Source organism: Arachis ipaensis, chromosome B9 (assembly GCF_059453495.1).
Source record: "Arachis ipaensis isolate K30076 ecotype BB chromosome B9, ASM5945349v1, whole genome shotgun sequence".
NCBI classification, from domain to species: Eukaryota; Viridiplantae; Streptophyta; class Magnoliopsida; order Fabales; family Fabaceae; genus Arachis; species Arachis ipaensis.
Genome location: NC_142444.1, coordinates 10,780,983 through 10,803,346, shown reverse-complemented (window position 1 = coordinate 10,803,346; position 22,364 = coordinate 10,780,983). Strand labels below are relative to the sequence as shown.

Here is a 22,364-nt window from a genome sequence, read left to right as displayed (position 1 = left end):
CTCCAAACTCGCATGCAAGGCCTAGTTGTTGTTTCTTAAGGTATTTATTTCCAATGTATATAAATTGCAGGGAAGGAGATGTGATTGTCATCTAGAAAATCTACCGTAAACATGGAGGCTTATGCATCTAAAATTGTAGAGAGAGTCACAGATTTTATACTGGATGTGAGTATTCGACATCTTAGTTACATTATCTGTTACAAGGGCAACCTTGATGAACTAAATAGCAGCATTGTTGCTCTTGAGGGAGAAAGAGATAATGTGAAACATGATGTTGATGATGCTGAAAATAATGTAAAAGGAATTGAATCTAATGTGAGAGCCTGGTTTGACAAGGTGGAGAAAAAGATAGAAGATTGCACGGAGTTTCAGGCTGATGATGCTCACAAAAAGACAGGGTGTTCTAGGGGTATTCTTCCTTTCTTGTGGTATAGACATAAACTGGGAAGGAAAGCTAGGAAAATGACGATGGATATCAAGTTGCTGAAGGATGAAAAGTTTACCAAAGTTTCTTATCGGCAGCATCCAAGCTCTGCAGATATTGCTTTGTCTAATGCTGGCTATGAGGAATTTGAATCTAGAAAAGATATAATGAAAAAGATAATGGTAAAACTTGAAGATTCTACTGTGAGGATGATTGGAGTGCATGGGCCAGGTGGTGTTGGCAAGACCACTTTAGTTAAAGAAATTGCTAAGGAGGCTAGAGATAGAAAGTTGTTTAGTGTGGTGGTTATAGTAAGCATAACAAAAAATCCAAATCGACAAAAAGTTCAAGAAGAAATTGCATACAATTTGGGATTGACTTTTGAAGGGGAAGGTGAGATTGGGAGAGCAGATCGTTTAAGGAGAAGATTGATGCAAGAGAAGGAGAACACCCTTGTGATACTTGATGATCTTTGGGATGGATTAGACTTGAATATGTTAGGGATACCATTTGATGATGATGATTTAGGCCACGTGACTATGAAAGATAGGTTGGACTTTGGCTGCCAAATGACCCAGGTGGAAAAACCATCTAGTCATTATGATGGTAACAAGTTGTTGGATTCAGGAAGTACATCAGGGACCTTACCCAATGAGGTGTGTTTGAGACAGGAGAGTGGCAAAAGTGAAAAGGGTTTCAGCTACAAAATGGTGAAAGATGAAAATTTTTCTGGTGTCTATAGAGGGTGCAAAATTTTGCTTACTTCAAGAATTAAAGAGGTACTTTCTGGTAAAATGAATGTTAAGGAAAATTCAATTTTCCCTGTGATGGAGTTGAAAGACGAGGAAGCTGTGAAATTATTTAAGGCAGCAGCTGAAATAGATGAAGATTCCAAGTTTGAACCAGAAATTGTTAAGAAGCATTGTGGAGGGTTACCTATGGCAATACTTACTGTTGGAAAGGCACTGAAGAATAAAAGCAAGTTAGTGTGGGACGAGGTCCTAGAAAAACTCAACAAGCAGGAACTAATGGGAGTGCAAAAATCTATGGAGATTTCTGTGAAGATGAGTTACGACCATCTAGAAAGTGAAGAGCTCAAGTCCATTTTCTTACTTTGTGCGCAAATGGGTCACCAACCATTAATTGTGGACCTGGTGAAGTATTCCTTTGGTTTGGGTATACTTAAAGGTGTCCATACACTAAAAGATGCTCGTGAAAGAATACGTACATCAATCCAGAAGCTGAAAGATTCAAGTCTGATGCTGGAAGAAAATTCTAGTGATCATTTCAATATGCATGATATGGTTCGGGATGCTGCTCTGTCTATAGCACAAAAGGAACATAATGTATTTACCTTGAGAAATGACAAGCTAGATGATTGGCCCAGCGAACTTGAGAGGTGCACTGTTATTTCTATATACAAAAGTGATATCGTTGATGAGCTCCCTGAAGTTATAAATTGTCCTCAGCTTAGGGTCTTCCATATTGACGGTGATGATCTTCCTTTGGATATACATGACAAGTTTTTTGAAGGAATGAAGAAACTCAGGGTGTTAATATTGACTGGAATTCATCTATCAAGCCTACCATCTTCAATTGAATGCTTATCAAACCTCAGAATGCTTTGTTTGGAGAGATGTGTTCTAGGTGACTTGTCCATCATAAGATATCTGAAAAAGTTAAGAATTCTCAGCCTTTCAGGATCCAAAATTAAAGCTTGGCCGGGTGATTTAGAGGGCTTGAGTAAGCTACATTTGTTGAACATTAGCGACTGTACCATAGCCAATTCAATTCCACCTAAATTTATATCAAGCTTGACTTGTTTGGAAGAGTTGTATATGAGAAAGAGCTTGATTAATATGGAAGTGGAAGGAGAGACAAATCAAAGTCAAGTTTCAATTCTTTCTGAGCTGAAGCAGTTGCATCAATTGAAACTTGTAGATATGTGCCTCCCAAGTGCTGAAGTTTTGCCACCGGATGTGTTCTTTGACAAGCTAGATGATTACAAGATTGTGATAGGAGATTTCAAGATGCTTTCAATCAGTGATTTCAAGATGCCAAACAAGTATGAAGCTTCAAGAACTTTGGCGCTCCAGTTAAGATCTGGCAAAAACATTCACACCCTCAAAGGAATAAAAATGCTGTTTAAGAGAGTGGAGAATCTGCTATTGGGAGAGCTGAATGGAGTTCAAAATGTTTTCTATGAGCTGAGTTTGGATGGATTCCCAAACCTTAAACACTTGTCCATCATAAATAACTCTGGCATTGAATATATTGTGAACTCAATGGAAATGTCACACCCTCATATAGTTTTTCCCAATCTAGAATCTCTCAACCTCTTCAACTTGATGAACATAAAGGAGATATGTTGCAGTCCTGTTAGAGGTGCCTCGTTCTCCCAATTAAAGACCATCAAGGTCAAGATGTGCACTCAACTGAAGAATATATTCTCCTTTTACATTGTTAAATTTCTTACTAGTCTGAAAACAATTGATATCTCTAAATGTGATTACTTGGAGGAGATTGTTCTTGAGGAAAGAGAAGTGTCTGATAAGGTTGAGTTTCATAAGTTATGCTCTTTGACACTGCAAGAGTTGCCGTCATTTATTGGTTTCTACACCAATAGCAAGATGATCTCCATGCCTCAGTTGATGGACAGGGAAGAAAGAAGAACTGATCACGTAGAAAGTGTCAACTTACAGGATGAGCAGTGTGTCAGGACTTCATTTTCTCTCTTTGGTGAAAAGGTATGATATTACTTAAAATAGGACCTTCCTTAGCTTACATTAATTTATGATTGAAGTTTTTATAAGCTGGTGCAAATATAGTAACTTTGCACGTATTCTTGCAGGTTGAAATCCCAAACTTGGAGAGCTTGAAGGTTTCATCAATTGACATCGATTATATATGGAGTGACCAAATTTCATGTTTCCGCTTTGAGAACTTAATAAAATTAACTGTGGAAGTTTGTTGTAACTTGACCTATTTATGTTCACTGTCTGTTGCTAAAAGTTTGAACAAACTGAAAGGTCTTTTTGTAAGTGGGTGCCGGAAGATGGAAAAGTTATTCATCACTGAAGGAAACACTGATGACTATTCAGAGGTGAGTTACTGTACAACTCTGTAATTGACTTCTAATATCATGTACATATGTTTTATAATCCTCTGATCATTTTTCTTATCATTTTATGCATTTACACAACACCCCATGTGCACAAGTTCATCGCTTTGGTATCTGATTTCATTATCTGTTGGCCTTGTAATGAAACAGGATCACATCTTTCCTAAGTTGGAAGAAATCCATCTCACTAATATGGGGATGTTAAAGGACATATGGCCAGTTAAAGTCCATGCCGGTTCCTTTCCTAAACTCATTTCTGTGCATATTGATGGGTGCAAAAAGCTTGGAAAGATTTTTCCTAGTCACATGGAAGGTTGCTATCAGAGTTTAGACAGCTTGAAAGTTATCAATTGTGAGGCAGTGGAAGTTATTTTTGAATGTCCTTTAAAAAAGGATGCATCTCTAGCTGACATGAAATTGCAACTTATTCTCTTACAAAGTCTCCCAAATCTGAACAAAGTTTGGAGCAGAGATCCAGAAGGTGTTGTTGACTTCAAAAGTTTGCGAAGTATAAAGGTTTCTAATTGTAAAAAATTGAGCAATGTCTTGCCTGCTTCTATAGCCAAAGGTCTTAAAAAACTTGAAGAATTATCGATAAAGTCATGTGGTGAAGTGGAGGAAATTGTTGATGCAGGATCAGAAACAAACAATGAACAATTGGAGTTTCCAGAAGTAACCTCCATGGAATTATGTTATCTACGTAACATTAGGCATTTCTATAACGGGAGACAAAGCATAGAATGCCCAAAACTGAAGCGGTTGGTTGTAAATAATTGTGTGAAGCTGAGAGCATTCACAACTGATGAAGAAGGAATACCGGTTTTCTCAGCAGAAAAGGTACAGATGCTCGTAAACTACGTCTTTCTTGTCTTATAAGAATCTTGTCAAGAATCAGTTAATGTAATCAGTATCGTAATTGGTACACCAATTTTCTAGATGGCATTATAATACAAGGGGAATCAAGTTTTAGTGATTGAAAATTTTAATTATACTATTGGTGAATCTGCCCTAAGGGAAATATGGAAAATTATGTGTTAATAAATAATAATCGGGAATTTCAGTTATTTTACTCTTGAATATGATGAAAAGATTATTCATATATTATTAGTTATCATGTTACATGCATTCCATTTACTGGAACTGCAACTGAGATCCCCAATTTTATTACGCACTGATTTCCTAAAATCCAATATATGGATCAAAGAAACATTGCAAATGACTTGTAGTTCTGCAGTGTATATATTTTAATGTTAAATTTAAGATACTATTAGTGGACCAACATTTTACATAGTTAGCTAATAATTTATTCCCAAAATATTAATATTTGGTCTGCTGTAATAATGATCACAAACTTCAATTTGAGAAATTCTCAGTTCTTGGAACATGGAAACGTTTTGACATATACAAATATACAATTGATTTGAACATGTGAACAAATCACAAGGGAAGCCTTCTAAGCATTTATCTCTTGATAGTATAGAATTATAATTTTGAATAGGTTGTATATATAATATATATGAATGTTCATTCATCACTAGGTAATCTCTAACTTGGAGTATATGGATATTGACTCAAAAGAAGCAAAGTGGTTGAAGTGCAACATACGGAAGTACCATATGCATTGCTTGAAACAGCTTTGCTTGCGGTCACTGCCAAATGTTGAGATTCTCTACTGGTTTCTGCATCGAATTCCTAATCTAGAAAGATTGGAATTGAGTTACCCTCATGATGACATTCAAGAGTTAGTGCCAAGTGGAAATACAGCACTTCAGGAAAGGTTGGGAACGGTACTACAGCTTAAGGAACTGGTTGTCACCTCATCAAACATCAAAGATATTGGATTTGAAAGGGACCCAGTTCTTCAGAGAGTAGAGCGCTTGGTCCTATTTTACTGCAGAAAATTAATCAACTTGGTGAAACCCTCACTGTCCTTAACTCACTTGACATACTTGGAAATACATTGTTGTTCTGAATTGAAAAGCTTAATGTCATCTTCAACTGCAAAGAGCTTGGTTCAACTCACAACAATGAAGATAAGCGATTGTAAATTGAAGGAAATAGTCACCAATGAGGGAAATGGCATAGAGACACAGGTGAATATTGTATTTGGCAAGTTGATAACAATAGAATTTAGGTCACTGAAAAAACTCACAAGTTTTTGTAGCTGTAAGAACTGTGAGTTTTCATTCCCATCGTTGGAGAAACTGATTTTGAGAAATTGCCCAAAGATGACAACGTTCACAGAGAGTGACATAAAAGCACCAAAGCTACAAAATGTACTTTCCGTTGATGAAAGAGAGGAGGAGATATGGTATTGGGAAGGTGATTTGAATGCCACAATTAAAAAGGCCTTTGCTGAAAAGGTATGCATCATTCCTTAGATACTCATTTCCATGTTTTATGAAGCTATCTTCTCAAATCCCCCCGCCTTCTAAGAATGGTATATGATCCGAAGACAATGATAACAATAATCTTTTTTCCCATTGAGATTAGATACATGCAAATTATGATTGTAGAAGATTTTAAGTATACATTAAAGAACTTCTCTTTTACATGAATGATTTTACATACAAAGTAGTTAACCCCCTAATCACAAGTGAAGAGATATACCAACATGGAAGAAAAAAAGAATATACTATTCAACATTTTTTTTTTAATTTAAAATCACATTGATAATAAAAAAATCTTTTATTAAAAATAAAATTTTTGGAAGTACTGCATGTTCTTCTTAAAGAATTATGTGGAAAAAACATATCACTTTTATTATATAAAAATCATTGATTTTAAAATATTTTTATATAATTTACTAATAAAAATATATAATACTTAATTACTTGCCAGAATCACATGTTTGTTAGTAAATTGTTAAAGGTATTTCGAGAGAAATTTTTAAAGGTATCCAAGTTATTTTTATATAATAAAAAGATACATTTTCAAAATATTTTCTTTTAATTTTCTAAGCATACTTTTTATTTTTAATAAAAAATATTATTGTATTGAAGTGAATATTAATAAAAGTGATATGTTTTAAGGGTATTGTCAATATAATTTTTATTTAGAAAAACAATAATTCAATACTATATCCTATTTTTATCCTCAATGTTTCTATATTATTTCAATTTTATCCTTAATGTTTGGTTCTAATTTTACCCCTGACATTTCAATATATTTCAATTATCCCTAAGTTGGACAATGATGTGACAATCTTATGCCAGAATTATCACGTTAGTTACAGATAATTGAAACAATTAAATGTTAAGAGTATTTTTGAAACTTGTCAAAAAATTCAAGGACAAAAAGTATATTTACCCATTACTTTTTATTTTTATTTGTCAAATCTTATATTATTAATATTATTGTTAATTAACAATGCAATAAACAAGTACTTATTTATATTAAAATTTAATTATTCAAATGTAAGTTAGCTTACACTCATTCCTTGCCTGGATCTTGGTTTTTATATTTGATTGGGGTTGTCTGTGTTTTATTATATTTAAGAATTTCAAAATAATTCTTAAATGATTATTGTGGAGAGTTAAACATGGTCCCTTCGAGTTATATTCGATACAAATTCTTTAACTAAGCTATAATTTCTTTTTGTGTTTATTGTATTCTGTATTGTATAAAAAATTAAAAGCAACCTTACAATGATGCTGGGATGCTAGTATATACAACATTTTTGAAGGTGGAGTCTATGATGGCTATTCCATGTTGTCTATGCAGCTTTGACAATATTTAAAAGGTGTTGTTAAAATTAAAGTCACATTTTTTTACTATTCAACAATACTTTTAATTTTTTTTTTCAGATTGAAAAGTATTTTCAAATAGTGGAAAAAACAGCTAAATTTAAACAACACATTTTATTTTATTTAAAAAAATGGTTCCAAATAGTAAAAAAATGTTACCTTAATTTTTACATTTTTTTTTAGTGTTGTCAAAGTTACATAACCATTATAACATACACCAGTTTTCAAACCTATATGAGTACAAGAATAATACTTAATATATATTTTGAATTATTTGGTTCTCTTTTTTATGTTCCTCTAGTATGCATGAATGAGCTGTGTTTTGAAAAATATATACAACACTCTAAATTCCTAAACCTATTTTACTGTATGTACAAGTAAAATAGTTTTTGTTCCGAGGATTACCTGAAACTGGGTTGCTTTTGGGCCTAGACGTGAGGTTCTGATTCCCTTTGAGGCAGCGTCCAACTTATATTGATGTTGAGGTGCTGCCGTCCGAGTTTCTCGTGGGGAGGTGGAGGGTGGTACCTGCAAGAGACTTTGATGTTTAAGTTAGCAAGGGTTTAAGCAGGTTTTTAATAGATTGGGACTTGAATATACCTGAGGTTTGTTAGTGTATTTATAGTAGAAAAGATAACGACTTTTAGAGTAGTTCCACCTTTGACGGTGGATGACCGTTCCTTTTATCTTATCTTAGGAAGTTGTTGATATCTCCTTTCTAGATAGAGAAATGATAGGAAATATTTTAGGAGTTAGTTGCTTATTCAAATAAGTAGAGCCGATATCTCGTCGTCGTACCCGACCTCTATGAGGTTAGGTAGAAGAGGCCACCTTTGTTGGATGGGCTTTTAACCTTTTTGGGTCTGGCTTTACGTTTTGGGCTAGGGTATGAACAGTTTTTATTTTGGAATTCTTAAGAAACCTGCTTGATTTACATATTCAGCAAGTTAGCCGTTTTTAATTATGATTAACAAACACTTTCAAGACAGCATTTAGGATGCATAAAAATAAAGTAAAAATAATATGATAATGCTAGTGAGACAATAATCCAAAGTTATCTTATTAAACTTAACATTTATAATTCCATGCATATAACATTCGTACTTGTATACTTATTACATCTAATAATACTTATTTTTTTCAGCAGTAACTAATGAATACAAAATAAAGTAATTTCAGGCTGATTTTTATTTTGTCACAAACATTTCTGAAATAATATATACAACTGGTAGGAAACACAAAATGAATAGTGACTTAAACTCATTATTAAAGTGAATAATAATTTTCGTTTCTTGATTTTATCTTTATAGGTTTCTTTTGAATACACATCTCATCTTAAGCTTTCCCATTATCCCGAGTTAGAACAAGTATGGTGTGTTAAATACTTGGCGCAACGGAATAGCTTTCACTGTCTGAAAACTTTGTCGGTGGAGAATTGTGGTTTTCTTGTGCATGTAATTCCTTCTCATTTGCTTCCTTACTTCAAGAATTTAGAGGAATTGGTAGTTGCCAGTTGTGATCAAGTGCAAGTCATCTTTGAGATAAATGTTAAAGGGGTGACAGAAATGTTGGGAATGTTCCGTTTGAAAAAGTTGTCCATAGGGAATCTACCAAAGCTGGAGCATGTGTGGGACAATGATCCTCACAGTATTATTGGCCTTAGAGTTCTGCAAGATGTGAGAATTTATCAATGCCACAGCCTCAAATACGTTTTTCCAGCATCCATGGCTAAAGATCTTACCATGCTCAAAAAGCTATCAGTTGAAAGCTGTGAGCAATTGGTTGAAATTTTTGGGGACAACGAAACAGCTCTAGAAAGGGATACTAAATCATTTGTGTTTCCTAGTCTTAAATCATTGATGCTAAACACATTGCCATTGCTCAAATGCTTCTATCCTGGATTGCACAAGCTAGATTTTCCTGTGCTAAAGGAACTACAATTACATCCAGGTAAGTGGGTTATACTGAATTGTCAAGAGGCTTATCCAGAGGAGCAAGTCTCTATCACTGTAGAAAAGGTACTTCTAACTTTTGGTGTGTGGTTATTAAAACAATTCCAAATGCCCTGTATATTGATAGAAAATTATGTTTAGTTTCAATGAATTTTCAAAATGTGGCTAAGTCTTCCTTTTTTCATTTAATTAATGAAATTTACATGTTCCATTCATAAGATAAATGTAAACTGCTACTTTTGCAACTTTTTCACAACTTATGCAAATCTTGAACAGATTGATTTTGTTGGTTTTCTTTTTCCTTTTGTTTAATGGAAGTATGCTTGTGTGTTGCCTTCACTAATAAGAGAATCGTTCATGCAAGTATGAAAAAATAAGACATTTAAACATATAAAAATTATTAATCAAAAATCAAAATACACAAACTTCATCAAATATCAACCACACTGTAGATGCGTAGCCTTAGAAGTTCTTGCAGTTTAAAGGATGTCAAATAATAAGAAAACATACCGAAAATCTAGAGATTAGTAAGAGGTTAGCTCAAGCTTGACTTAGAGAGAGAGGAAAAAATAGAAGACAGTTATGGTTCCAATTAAAGGGAGCTTTGGAGTAAAGGTTGAATTGTCTTTGTATAACTTCAAGGTCGCAGGGTGATGCCTGAATCAAGTTAGGCTGCCCATTTACACCCTTTAGGCTTGGACTTTCTTTGAACCTTGCAAGGCATAGGATGCTTTGCACCGTGCTCCCCCCCTAAAACCCCCTTCTTTCCCGTCTTTCTCTTTTATTTGGTTTAACCGATTGAAAAGAAATGCTTATTCAGTTCCTCAAACTCGAATGAATGTTTATTATTATTATTATTATTATTATTATTATTATTATTGGAACTCAATTTGATGAATATATGAAAAGCACATTTATGTCTTTTTAAGGGGGGTGATTACTAAAATAAACACATATACCCATCAAGTACGACGAGTGCTTGATTGTAAAATTTTATGCAATACTCAACGTTAAATCACGAATTCATGTAAGAGTAGCCTAGTGCAGAAGCATTTTTCATTAATACTGGGTCTTGGGAAGGACTACACCCAAAGGGTGTAATATAAGTAGCCTAACTTGATAAATTATCAGGTGACTCTTTAAGAACTTCTAATTCTAAACAATTTATGTATTAGTTTAGCGGTTGTGATAGGGACACCATGGCATCATTTGTTCCATATAGCCTAACCCACACATAAATGGAGATGGCTTAATTTTATTGTATTTATATTTTAGTAGTCATGATTTACTTCTTTTACCTCGCATCCGTGTGGGTTTGGAAGGATACTTGAATGTCAAATGATGTAAGTCAGACCTCAGACGTCTCATTATGCTACAGAATATAGAAAATGCATTTGTTAAAAGAGTGTCTGAAAGTGGCAAATAAATTTGATCTTCAGTTTGTAGTAGTTTGTGATGAAGTGTTTGGTTCGAGTTAACGTCATAAGCAAGCTACTTTTGTCCAGAGATCATTTTACTATATCCTGATTTCACATATGATCGATGATGAGTCCTTCAGAATAAGGAATTCAAATGGAATAAACTATTAAGAAATACACGCTAGTTTCAATTATAAAAAATTATCTGTCTTGTCATGTGTGCAAACTGAAATTTCTTATTAATTTATTTAAGAAAATTAGATGATGCTGATTTTGCCTGCTCATGTTTTTTTGCTTCCTAGGTTCATCTCCTGCTTCCAACTTTAGAAAGATTGTCATTTAATATAGGAAATGGTACAGTGACTTTGGATTTGAAGTCTCTAGGGTTGGAATTTAATTTTCTTTCTTTCCAACACTTAAAAGAAGAGAGAGACAGTGTTCTATACCGATTCCTTCAAATGGTTCCCAATGTAGAAAAGCTTGAAGTGAAATACGGTTGCTTGAAAGAGATGTTCTCCAAAGACAGGCTTAATGCTGATTGTGCTGGAATCCTCTCACATCTTAAAGAATTAAGGCTTGATTCTTTATATTCTCTCAAATCCATTGGCTTAGAGCACTCTTGGGTGCACTCTATTCCCGAAAATATGCAAACATTACAAGTCGAATCGTGTGGTGCTTTGAAGAACTTGGTGCAATGCACGGTATCCTTCTCAAATCTAACAAATTTGGTTGTAAAATATTGCCACAATATGCTATATTTGTTCACAACTTCAACCGCCAAAAGTTTGGGTCATCTTGAGAGGATGGAAATACAAAATTGCGGATCATTGCAAGAAATAGTGTCCATAGAGGTTGGCAAATCATCCATAGGTGGAAATGTAATATTTAAGCAACTACGGTCTTTGATTCTTGAAAACTTACCAAAACTCGCATGCTTTTACCCGGGGAATCTTACTTTATCTTTCCAATCCTTGGAAGAAGTATCCATATTTAACTGCCCTTTGATGAAAATGTTCTGCCCATGTGTGGAAATAAACCAACATTCAAACCGGTCGCCAGGAGTTGGACTCATCAAAGATGGATATTGGGAAGGTGATTTTGGCACTACCATCCGCAAGATGTTTGAGAAAAAGGTAATAACTATTATCGTTATAACTTACTAGCATCCAATAGGTAGCTACTTTCCAATTTCTAGGTCTTCATATAATTTAGGTTTAACTAATCTATTAGTCTTCATATTTCACGAATATTTTAATTATGTTTTTGCAGTTTAAAAAAGTTTGTAATTGGGTCTTCATAATTGATAATTTTTTTTAATTAGGTCCTTAATAAATTTTTCGAAAAAAACCAATACTTTTAGAATATTCACTTCTAGATTATTCCACGATTAATCCTACATCAAATAGAGAAACAAATATTTCAAAAATATTTTTTATTTTTTAACAAAAAATATTAGTGAATACCGAATTGAAAATTTTTATCTAGTATAAGAATTGAGTTACCAATTTTTATACTATAAGGGTCTAATTAAAAATTTACTAAAACTATAAAGATTAACAAATTAATTAAACTTATAATTTTTTAAATTAAAATATTAAACTAAGTAACCTTTATTATTATATAAGTCTACTTTAAAGTCACCAAAAAAAAAAAAAAAAGTCTACTTTAATCAAGCGGCAATGTAAAATTAACTGCAAAAAACTCTAACATTTCACAAACAAAAAAGTGAAAACATAATATAGAAATAGAAAATATGATTTTATTGTTTTTTTTCCTTACAATATCCCAAAAACCACTTTTTTTTTTATCATATTTAAAACCCTTTTCTTATTACATAACTGCATCTATCGACATCACCATTTCATTTATTAAATGTGTTTGATGATAATAAATATTCGATTAGTCAATATGGTAGTAGTTATACATAAATACATGGTGGTTGATTCTAATAGCTGATTTCAGTGTACAAATAGCATTTTGTATTTTAATACTAAGCGGAAACTAAAATAACCTAGTATTTTACCAAACCAAAGCAGCTTTTATTGAAAAGCCATAGTTTGAAGTTTCCAATTTGAAAAAAAAGGGAAAAAAAAATGGAAGAAAGTCATATTAACGGGCGATGAGGTTGATCTAACCAACCTGGAGATTCTATGGATATTACCATAGAATCGTTCAATAGTATAACTGTATAAGTAGTTACCTTTGGGCTTTGGATTACAAATGCAAATAATTAATTACTATGAATAATTGGACTATCTAATGCTCAGGAGATAGAAAACTCTAAATGTATTTTAATGATTAAAGATGTAATAATCTTATGATATTATATGTTAAGCTATTTCACAAATAGAATATCACTATGAAATCTCAAGAAAAATAATTATAAATAAACACAATTTACGAATAATTTAACAAAAATGGATTTTATAAAATATATATCTATCATTTTCTTCTCGTGCAACATGTGGGTCTAAATCTAGTCAAACTAATTTACAAGTCTTTTGATCATAACAAGTAGCATAATAAATGACTGATAAGTCAGTTAAGCTGTTAAGGTATGTATCAAAGAAAAATAATTGGATATCATTGTAGTGTCCATCTACCTAGCAAAAAGGAAAATCAAAAGAAGAAGAATGATGTCCATCACTGAAGCAAAAAATCAAAATTATCCTTTTAAATTTTAATTTTAAGAAAACCATAATTTAAATTGTGGTTCAACATCTTAGTTGTTAATCTAAGCATAAACAAGCAAGTGTAATTTGTTATTTCTCATGCATAGATTGCAGAATCTGCATGTAATTCACAATATTTGAGGCTTAGCCCCTGTTATCAAGAGATATGGTACGGCTCGATGCCAGTCCCAGATGCATGCTTCAGTAATTTGGAGTCCTTGGTTATGGAAGGGTGTGAATTTTTGTCAGAAGTAATACCTTTCGATTTACTTCCCTTGTTAAATAAGATACAGAGTTTGGAAGTTCGGAACTGTCATTCAGTGAAAACCATATTTGATGTGAAATGTGTATCGAAAGACAAACGAATGATTGTAGGGTCACCACAGACACCAGTCCCCTTTTCCCTGAAGAAATTAATAGTAAAGAAGTTGCCAAATCTGGAGTGTATTTGGAATGAAGATCCTGATGGGGTTCTGACAGTTCAACTACAGAAAGTACATGTTGAAAGATGTAAACGCCTTACAAGTTTGTTTCCAGCATCCACAGCCAAAGATCTTGTGAAACTTGAAAATCTAGTGGTGAAGCACTGTGAGAAATTGGTGGAAATTGTTGCAGGCATTGAAGCAGCCCCAAAAGGAACAAATCTAGATTTTATATTCCCCTGTTTGACCTCATTGACATTGTTGGATTTGCCAAAGCTCAACTGTGTTTACTGTTCATTGCATTGTGTTCAGTTGAAGACATTCATAGGTCAAGATCCACAAATTGAGGATCAAGTTTGTGCCGAAGAGGTACATAATTGCTTAACCACCTTTTCCTTGTTGCGGGTTGACTAATTTTTCAATGAAAAATGATATTTTGAATTCATAGTTATTGACATCTTTGGGCAACTTGAGATCATTGAATAAATAATCAAATTTCTCATGGGCAGATTCACCAATGTTTTACATATGATCTCCAAGTGTTTAAATAATGTCTATAAAAGTGGGGTTCACAAATACTAAAGTACATAGTATTTTTCTTCCTTTTCTTATAATGGTATTGCAAATAATTTCACTAGTATTTTTTACTAATGCTATACGCATGGATTGAGAATTGTGATGAGAATTTGCTATGCTTTTGTGTTGTATGATTATGATGATAAAATTTTTATCACAGATAACAATCTCTTATGCTAGTTGAGATTAATTTCAGTTTATTTTATCTTATCTATAGTTGTAACTTCCAAGTTTGTCTTTATCTTGTTATTATTGTAAATAGGTTCTTTTATTTTATTGTTATCCAATAACTTATCCATATTATGGTGATATATAATGATTTTTCCTATATAATAAACTCTCCAATATGTTTCATGATTGATTTCAGATTTTCAGCCAGCCAATATATATATTAAAAAATTCTCTATTGATGGAATCAAATAATTACATCTAATCTAATCTTATCATATATACGCTAATAGTTGTAGATAATGAATATAGATCTCTACAAAATATACAAGATATCTCAACAGCATTGACTACTAATGTTGCGTACAAGATACAACAATAGCCACATAACCTTATTATAACGTTTTAATAACAATGTCAACTACTTTAATTAAACTTTTAAGCGAGTCCTTAGCATAGTGAAAGTTCTTATAGTCAAGTGATTCTCACAATCTAAATCCTCATACACCCCATTCATAGTAATTGTTTAAGGGATGTGTTTGTTATAAACTCATTCCTCTTTTCATCTTTTCTAATTTAATTATTTAATTTGAATTAGTGTTTCAAATGTCTATTTACCATTAGTTTTAGCATGAATCATTCTCCTTTATGGGCCACTTCAGATATCTTCAGTGATCTCATTCTAATATTACCTAGTTCATCCTTTTTGGATTTTTAATGGGTGTATTTTCCATGTTTCTTATAATTGCTTTAGCTTGTTGAAATCCTCTAACCCGCTTTTGCTTCATCATTTATTTCTCTCCTAAGGCTACATCTCTCCTGGACAATCTGTCACTCGGTGAAAAAGAATTGAAGATGATTTGGCACGGACAATGCCAGGGAACTCACATCCGCAAAGTAAAAGTTCTTGATTTGCAGAGTTTTAATGATTTAGAAGAACTGCCATGTGGATTTCTACAAAAGGTGCCCAATATTGAGGAGCTAGTAGTGAGTAATAGTTCCTTTAAGGAGATTTTCTGCTCTGAAAGACCTGATTTCAATCATGCTGGAATCTTATCACAACTAAAAAGATTGAAGTTAGCTTCTCTTTCAGAACTAGTTACCATTGGGTTAGAGCACTCTTGGGTAGGAGAATCTCTTCTAAAAAATTTGGAAACCTTGGAAGCAAAAAGTTGTTCTCGTTTGAGAAACTTAGTACCATCTGCAGTATGTTTCTCCAGTCTGAAGCATTTGACTGCATCTTATTGTAGTAATATGATCCATTTGTTCACATGCTCAGCTGCCAAAAGTTTGGCTCAACTCGAGCAGATAAACATATCCTGTTGTGATTCCATCGAAGAGATTCTGTCTAGAGAGGAAGATGAGTTTCATCATGATGAGATAATATTTGCGAAGCTTCATAAGTTAAATCTTGAATATTTGCCAAGACTCAAAAGCTTTTATCAAGGGAGTGTCACCTTAAACTTCCCTTCATTGGAGAAATTATCAGTAATTCAGTGTCAGAGGATGGATACTTTCTGTGCTGGTACTTTATGCACTAACAAATTGTTAGAAGTGAAATTCCAGAGGTATGGAGATGCTACCCCATTGAAAGTTGATCTCAATCATGTCATACGCAAGTCTTTCGAAGCACGTGTATGTATCTATTTTCTATTTTACTTTATTGTTATATCAAAGATTAAAAAGAAAAAAAAAATTATCATACCATTTTTTCCCTTCATAACTCTCAAAGAAAATAATGATACAAAAGAATAATAATTAGCTACTTTTCCACTTCTTTCTCAATCATAACAAGGTGGTGTCCTACCATAGTCTCAATTATCATGTAATTCACATTAATTAATTTAGCACTTAAAATATGGAAGATGGTTCAAGGAAAATGGACAAACCAATAAAATATCAGAGTTCACAGAGAAGTGAGAAAGAAAACTAGAAACTCCATAATCTAGGAGTTGGTTGAATATGTCCCAACAATAGCAATGATCGTTGTGGAGTAACCACCTTAACTAAGTACTGATTTCACGTTTGCATTTTATCATATCCAGGTTGCAGAATTTGTTAGGAGTGAAGAGCATTTGAATCTTGTCGATGAGCCACAGGTACATGGAATTTGGCATGGTTCATTTCCTGTCCCATTCAGGTGCTTTGTCAATTTGAAGTCTTTGATCGTGGAAAGATGTGAATTCTTATGCAATGTAATTCCATCACATATACTTGGTTTGCTATGTAAATTGGAAGAACTGGTAGTACGTGAATGCCATTCCGTCAAAGCAATTTTTGAGGTGAAGGATATAGCAAAGGATGCAAAGTTAAATACAGGACCAGGCATATCCCCATTCTTTTGCTTAAAGAAATTGACTTTTGATCAGCTGCCAAATCTTGAACATGTCTGGGATTCAGATTCTGAAGAAGTTATTGGCCTAGAAACCCTGCAAGAAGTATGTGTTCATGGATGTGGCAACCTTGAAAGGCTATTTCCAGCATCAGTGGCCAAAAGTCTGGTGAAACTTGAGAAACTCGAAGTAAAAGAATGCAGTAGGCTGATGGAAATTGTTGCAAAGGATGATGTAGCAGCTGAAGCACCTGATGAAGAGTTTGTCTTGCCTTGTGTGACCTCCATAAAACTGTGGTCATTGCCAGAACTCAAGTGTTTTTACCGAGGTCCGCATAAGTTGGAATGCCCCAAGCTAAAACAAATAAACTTGTTCCATTGTGAAAAGTTGAAGATATTCACATATGACTCTCAAAGCTTCCTAAAAGAACAACCAGATTTTCAAGATAGCTCAAAAGCTCTTTTCTTGGTTAAAAAGGTACCATCTATAACTATAAATGCAATTTTCGGGGCATTCCTTTATAGTAATATTTTTAGTGTATACTATAAGTTGAAATGCATATATACATATGTTTCAATAAGTATCAATATAGAAAAAAAATAACAATGAACACCATCCACCATGTAAATTCATTGCTTTTAATTTAGAGTAGCAGGACAAATAGATCCTTCAAGAATTTTGTAATGGACTTATAGGTCTGTAAGGAAAAAAGTACCAAGTCTTTGAGAAAATTTTGTGATAGATTTATAGATCATTGACAGAATGAAATGAAAGATTAAGAAGGATGAATTGTGTCAAACATTGCAGTTTTTCAAGAGCTTATAAATCTAGTCTTTCAATTTTTTAAGGACTTGGTATTTTTTCTCCAGGAACCTACAAGTTTATCACAATTTTCTCAGGACTTACGTGGTATTTTTTTAAAAGAGAAACCTATAAGCCCATCGCAAAATTCTTCAAAGACCTACTTGTCCTATTACTGTTTAATTTATAATAATTTGCAGTATTTACATAGATGCCTGATGTTGCTTAAAATACAAGACATATTATCGATTAAAATAGTGCAACTATTTTTATTGATATGTTAGCATGCTAATAATGGTAGTTTAAAAGATCATATTAAAAATATGTACATCTTTTAAGCATAACCCTTATTCTTTTCTTAATTTGTAATATCCTTATTAGATGATAGCATTTAACTTCTATTTTTGTTAAGTGTAGCTGTAGATTGGCATTCATAAACTACCATTAGAAAGAACCATGATAATGTTTCATAGTTTATATATTGGCAGACAGTTCCAAAAAACTATTGTTATCATGATATATGTTATGTCTTAATTCTTCTTCATAGGTCATTCCCTCCTTGGAGTTTCTAGCACTCAGCAAGGAAGAGGCCATGATATTCTTGGATGGTCAGTTTCATGTAAACCTCCTGCACAAATTACCAGCTCTTCAACTGCAATGCTTTCATGATGATTCAGATACTTTTCCATATGGACTACTTCAGATGGCGCCCAACATAGAAAAACTTTCTGTGAGTTGTTGCTCCTTCAAAGATATATTCTGCTCTACAAGCCCTGACATGGATTGTGTTGAAAAAATCCTTTCACGTCTAAAATGTTTGCAATTGAATTCCTTGTCTGAGCTAAATTCCATTGGGTTAGAGCACAATTGGGTGGACCCCATTTCTGAAAATCTTGAAAAATTACAAATAGACCAATGCCATTGTTTAAGGAACTTAGTACCATGCGACATATCATTCTCCAGCCTAACGGATTTGAATGTGTCACAATGTAATGGGCTTGTCTATTTGTTTACACCCTCAACTAGCAGAACTATGTGCCAACTAAAGAATATGTCCATAGAAAATTGTGAATCATTAGAAGAAATAGTGTTTGGAGTGGTAGAGGAGTCATCAAAGCATGCAGAGGAGGAGATAATATTTGAGAAGCTCAACACTTTGTCTCTTCAGTCTCTACCTAGGCTTGGAAGGTTTTACAATGGGAACATTGCTTTAAATTTCCCATCCTTGGAGCAAATATCAGTAATCAAATGTCGAAGGATGGAGAGTTTCTGTGCAGGTACTGTAAGCGTGAACAAGTGGTCAACAATTAAATTGGAGGAAGGTGCTGTTCAACTGGAATTTGACCTCAACTTTACCATATTGAAGGCCTTTGACTTGGCGGTATGTTCTGTTAATACTCTTTCATTGAAGGATTGAGTAAATTAAACTTTCATCTCTTAAAGTTTATTGATTTATTTGTGGAAAACGATTTTTTCCCCTTTAAAAAGGACCGTTTTACATTTTTTTAGTTGAGTACCGGCTCAATTTGGATTAGCTTTTGAAAAAAATACTTATTTTTTCATCTTTAAAAGAAAAAAAAATTTATAGACAAAAGCTATTTTACATTTGGATAGACTTTTTAAAAAGAGTTTTCAAGTATTAAAAACGTCTTTTACTTCTACTTTTTTTAAAAGTAAGGTATTGTTAACTTAAAAAAAAAAAAGCAAATAATTTGTTTTTTTAATAAAAGTACTTTTTTTAAAAGATGTATCCAAATAGATTTAAAATTGAATAAAAGAACTTTTTTTCACTCCACAAATCTAATCCAAACCAACATGTATTCATCTTTCTCTATGTCACATACTGGCACTAACTCTGATTAAAATTCAAATACCTGAACTCCCCATTCTACTTTTACATTGCTGCCACAAAAAGTACTTTATTTTTGCATGATGAGAACATGGTCTATCCGTGTTATTAACACATCTTAAGCTAGACTCTATGTTTCAATCCCTTTACAAGAAATGTATACTAGTTGGACAAGTCTAACAATACAGCCAGTACTGAAGCTACTTATGTGAATCCCCAAAAATTGGATTTAGGGATTTTTTTTGGAATAAGCTTAAGTTCGTTTGTTGAGCATAGCTCAATGGCACATATGTTCTGAGCTTTGTTCTCTTTGTTGTTGTTGTTTTTTTATCTTTATAATTAGTGCTAAATTTAATTTTGGTCAACTTAAATTGATACAATCTGAGTGCTATTTTGTTTTTTTTGGTAATAAAAATTACTTTTACTCTTTTTTAACACAAGTATATTTATGATCTTTACATATGCTTTGATACAACTTTGGAAGGGAAAAAAATGATTGTATTAAAAAAAAGTTAATTTATTTCTACCTTTCAAAGTTAATAATATTGAATTATTGATCTTCTAAAAATCAGATATTAAAGCAATTTTAATAAAATTTAAAAACATATCTTGTACCCTTTTTAGTAATTACAATTCGCATCTTCCTCTTTTTTATTCCTTAGCAAATCTAAGTTTTCCTCATGTTAAACGTCATTTTTTGTAACTTAGCTATGAAAAGTTTTCTTGTCTAAAGACATCAAGTATTTCTAATAATAATATGGCATCTAGCCAATACTATCATACAAGTGCAATCGACAATCCATAAAGAATCTTATTCTTATATGTTTGAAATAGTTTGGCCTTGGAATGATATGATTGAGTTTTATGTTGCTTTTTAACTTCATGTTGTGTTGTGTTTATGGATCTTTATCTTTTAAATTAGATTATGTTGGATTGTATTATGTTCTATTTATTATTTTGTGTTACTTTGTTGGATTTTTTTTTTTAAATTTCTATTAATACTCACGGGTATCCTTGAAAATCCGACTTACCTGCAAAGACTGATAAATAAGAATTCAAAACAAAGATGGGAAGGGAATGAGGGACATTTTTCTTTCTTGAGAATGGAGGTGAGGGAGGGTATTGCCATCCCTAAAATGAGTGATGAAAGTTATCCCAACCCTTTTTAGTGGGAAGAAAGAAAAAGGAAAGTTGATATTTTCATTTCTTTACAACAACAACAAAGCCTTGTCCCACTAGGTGGGGTCGGCTACATGAATCAAACGACGTCATTGAACTCTGTCATGTATCATGTCTACAGAGAGATCGTTTATAGGGCTGGCAATGGGTAGGGTAGGGTAGTACCCTACCCGCGGGTTGAAAATTTTGTTAAAACTCTACCCTACTCTATCCGCGGGTTAAGAATTTCTCAACTATAACCTTACCCGCACCCTAAAATTCTAAACCCTATCCTACCCTACCTTACCCGCAGAAATATCAAATTTTTTCAAAGTAAATATAAAATTCAATCATTTCGAATTTTATACATATTAATAACATAAAAAATAAAAAACTAATGCTCTAAATTACAAAATTAACTAACTAGTTTAGTGGTTGTTCACTTATTGTAAGTCATTACATAAGGGAGGTTGTGAGTTTAACTCTCAGCTTATGTTCGTGTTCCCCTTTAGCCACCCAACACTCCGTACCATAAAGTATAGCCGGTCTTATAGTAGTGCGATAGAATTTACCTTTAAGTTTTAAAGGCACTTTTACCTTTAAGTTTTAAAGGCACTTTTTTGTCGCATATAAAACCAGACGCACTCTGCCATTTCGACTAACCTGCTTGGATCTTATGATTTACATTCTGTTCAATCTCTCCATTATCCTGTATGATGCACTCAAGATAATTAAAACTTTTAACTTTTCGTAGGATGTTTTCTCTAATCTTCACCTCTATATTAGGGTTTTTCCTTCTCAGACCGAACTTACATTCCATATATTTTATCTTACTACAGCTTATGCACAGACCATACACTTCTAGAGTTTCCCTCCATAAGTTCAACTTCTTATTTAGGTCTTCTCTTACTCTCCCGTAAGGACGATATCATCGGCAAAAAACATGCACCATGGCACAGGCTCTTAGATGTGCTTTCTAAGGACTTCCAAGACTAATGTGAAAAGGTATGGACTTAAGGATGATTCCTGGTGTAATCCTATACCAATAGGAAATTTCTCTGTCACACCAGCTTGAGTCTTCACACTAGTTGTGGCCCCATCATACATGTCTTTAATTGCCCGAATATATGCGATCCTTACTCTCCTATTTTCTAAGACCTTCCATAAGACCTCCCTTGGCACCCTATCGTACGTTTTTTCCAAATCAATAAACACCATATGTAGATCCCTTTTATTACTACGATACTTCTTCATCATCCTTCTTAACAGGTATATCGCTTCGGTGGTGGATCTGCCTGGCATAAATCCAAATTGGTTCTCTGTTACTTGTGTCTCTTCTCTCAACCTCTATTCTATCACCCTTTCTCATAACTTCATGGTATGGTTCATGAGCTTGATCCCTCTATAGTTTTCGCAACTTTGTATATCCTTCTTATTCTTGTAGATAGGTACGAAGGTGCTCTTTCCTCTAAGGCACTTCCAAACCTCAATCGGGATATTATCAGGTCCTACTGCCCTGCCATTTTTCATCTGCTTTAGAGCCTCTTTTACCTCGAAGTCTCGAATCATTCGATAGTAGTCAAAGTTTTTATCTTCTCCTTTGTACATAACCGACCAAGGCTCGGAAGAGTCTTATGCCTTCATTAAATAACTCGTAGAAGTAGCTCTTCCACCTTTCATTAATCTTCTCCTCTTGAGCCAGCACCTCTCCATCCTTATCCTTT

General features: G+C 33.3%; 1 protein-coding gene across 2 annotated transcripts in view; it reads left to right on the top strand.

Annotated features, from left to right (window-relative positions):
* Positions 1–22,364, top strand: part of LOC107617354 (uncharacterized) — a 39,912-nt gene that overhangs the window by 14,302 nt on the left and 3,246 nt on the right. For both annotated transcript variants that reach the window (XM_016319105.3, XM_016319106.3), the window contains 10 exons: positions 71–3,171; positions 3,276–3,527; positions 3,696–4,382; positions 5,084–5,908; positions 8,602–9,309; positions 10,964–11,794; positions 13,441–14,124; positions 15,307–16,134; positions 16,545–17,309; positions 18,181–19,014. In XM_016319105.3, the coding sequence (XP_016174591.1) occupies positions 112–3,171; positions 3,276–3,527; positions 3,696–4,382; positions 5,084–5,908; positions 8,602–9,309; positions 10,964–11,794; positions 13,441–14,124; positions 15,307–16,134; positions 16,545–17,309; positions 18,181–19,014 (9,474 nt within the window). In that variant the 5' untranslated portion in view covers positions 71–111. The remainder of the gene's footprint in view (positions 1–70; positions 3,172–3,275; positions 3,528–3,695; positions 4,383–5,083; positions 5,909–8,601; positions 9,310–10,963; positions 11,795–13,440; positions 14,125–15,306; positions 16,135–16,544; positions 17,310–18,180; positions 19,015–22,364) is intronic.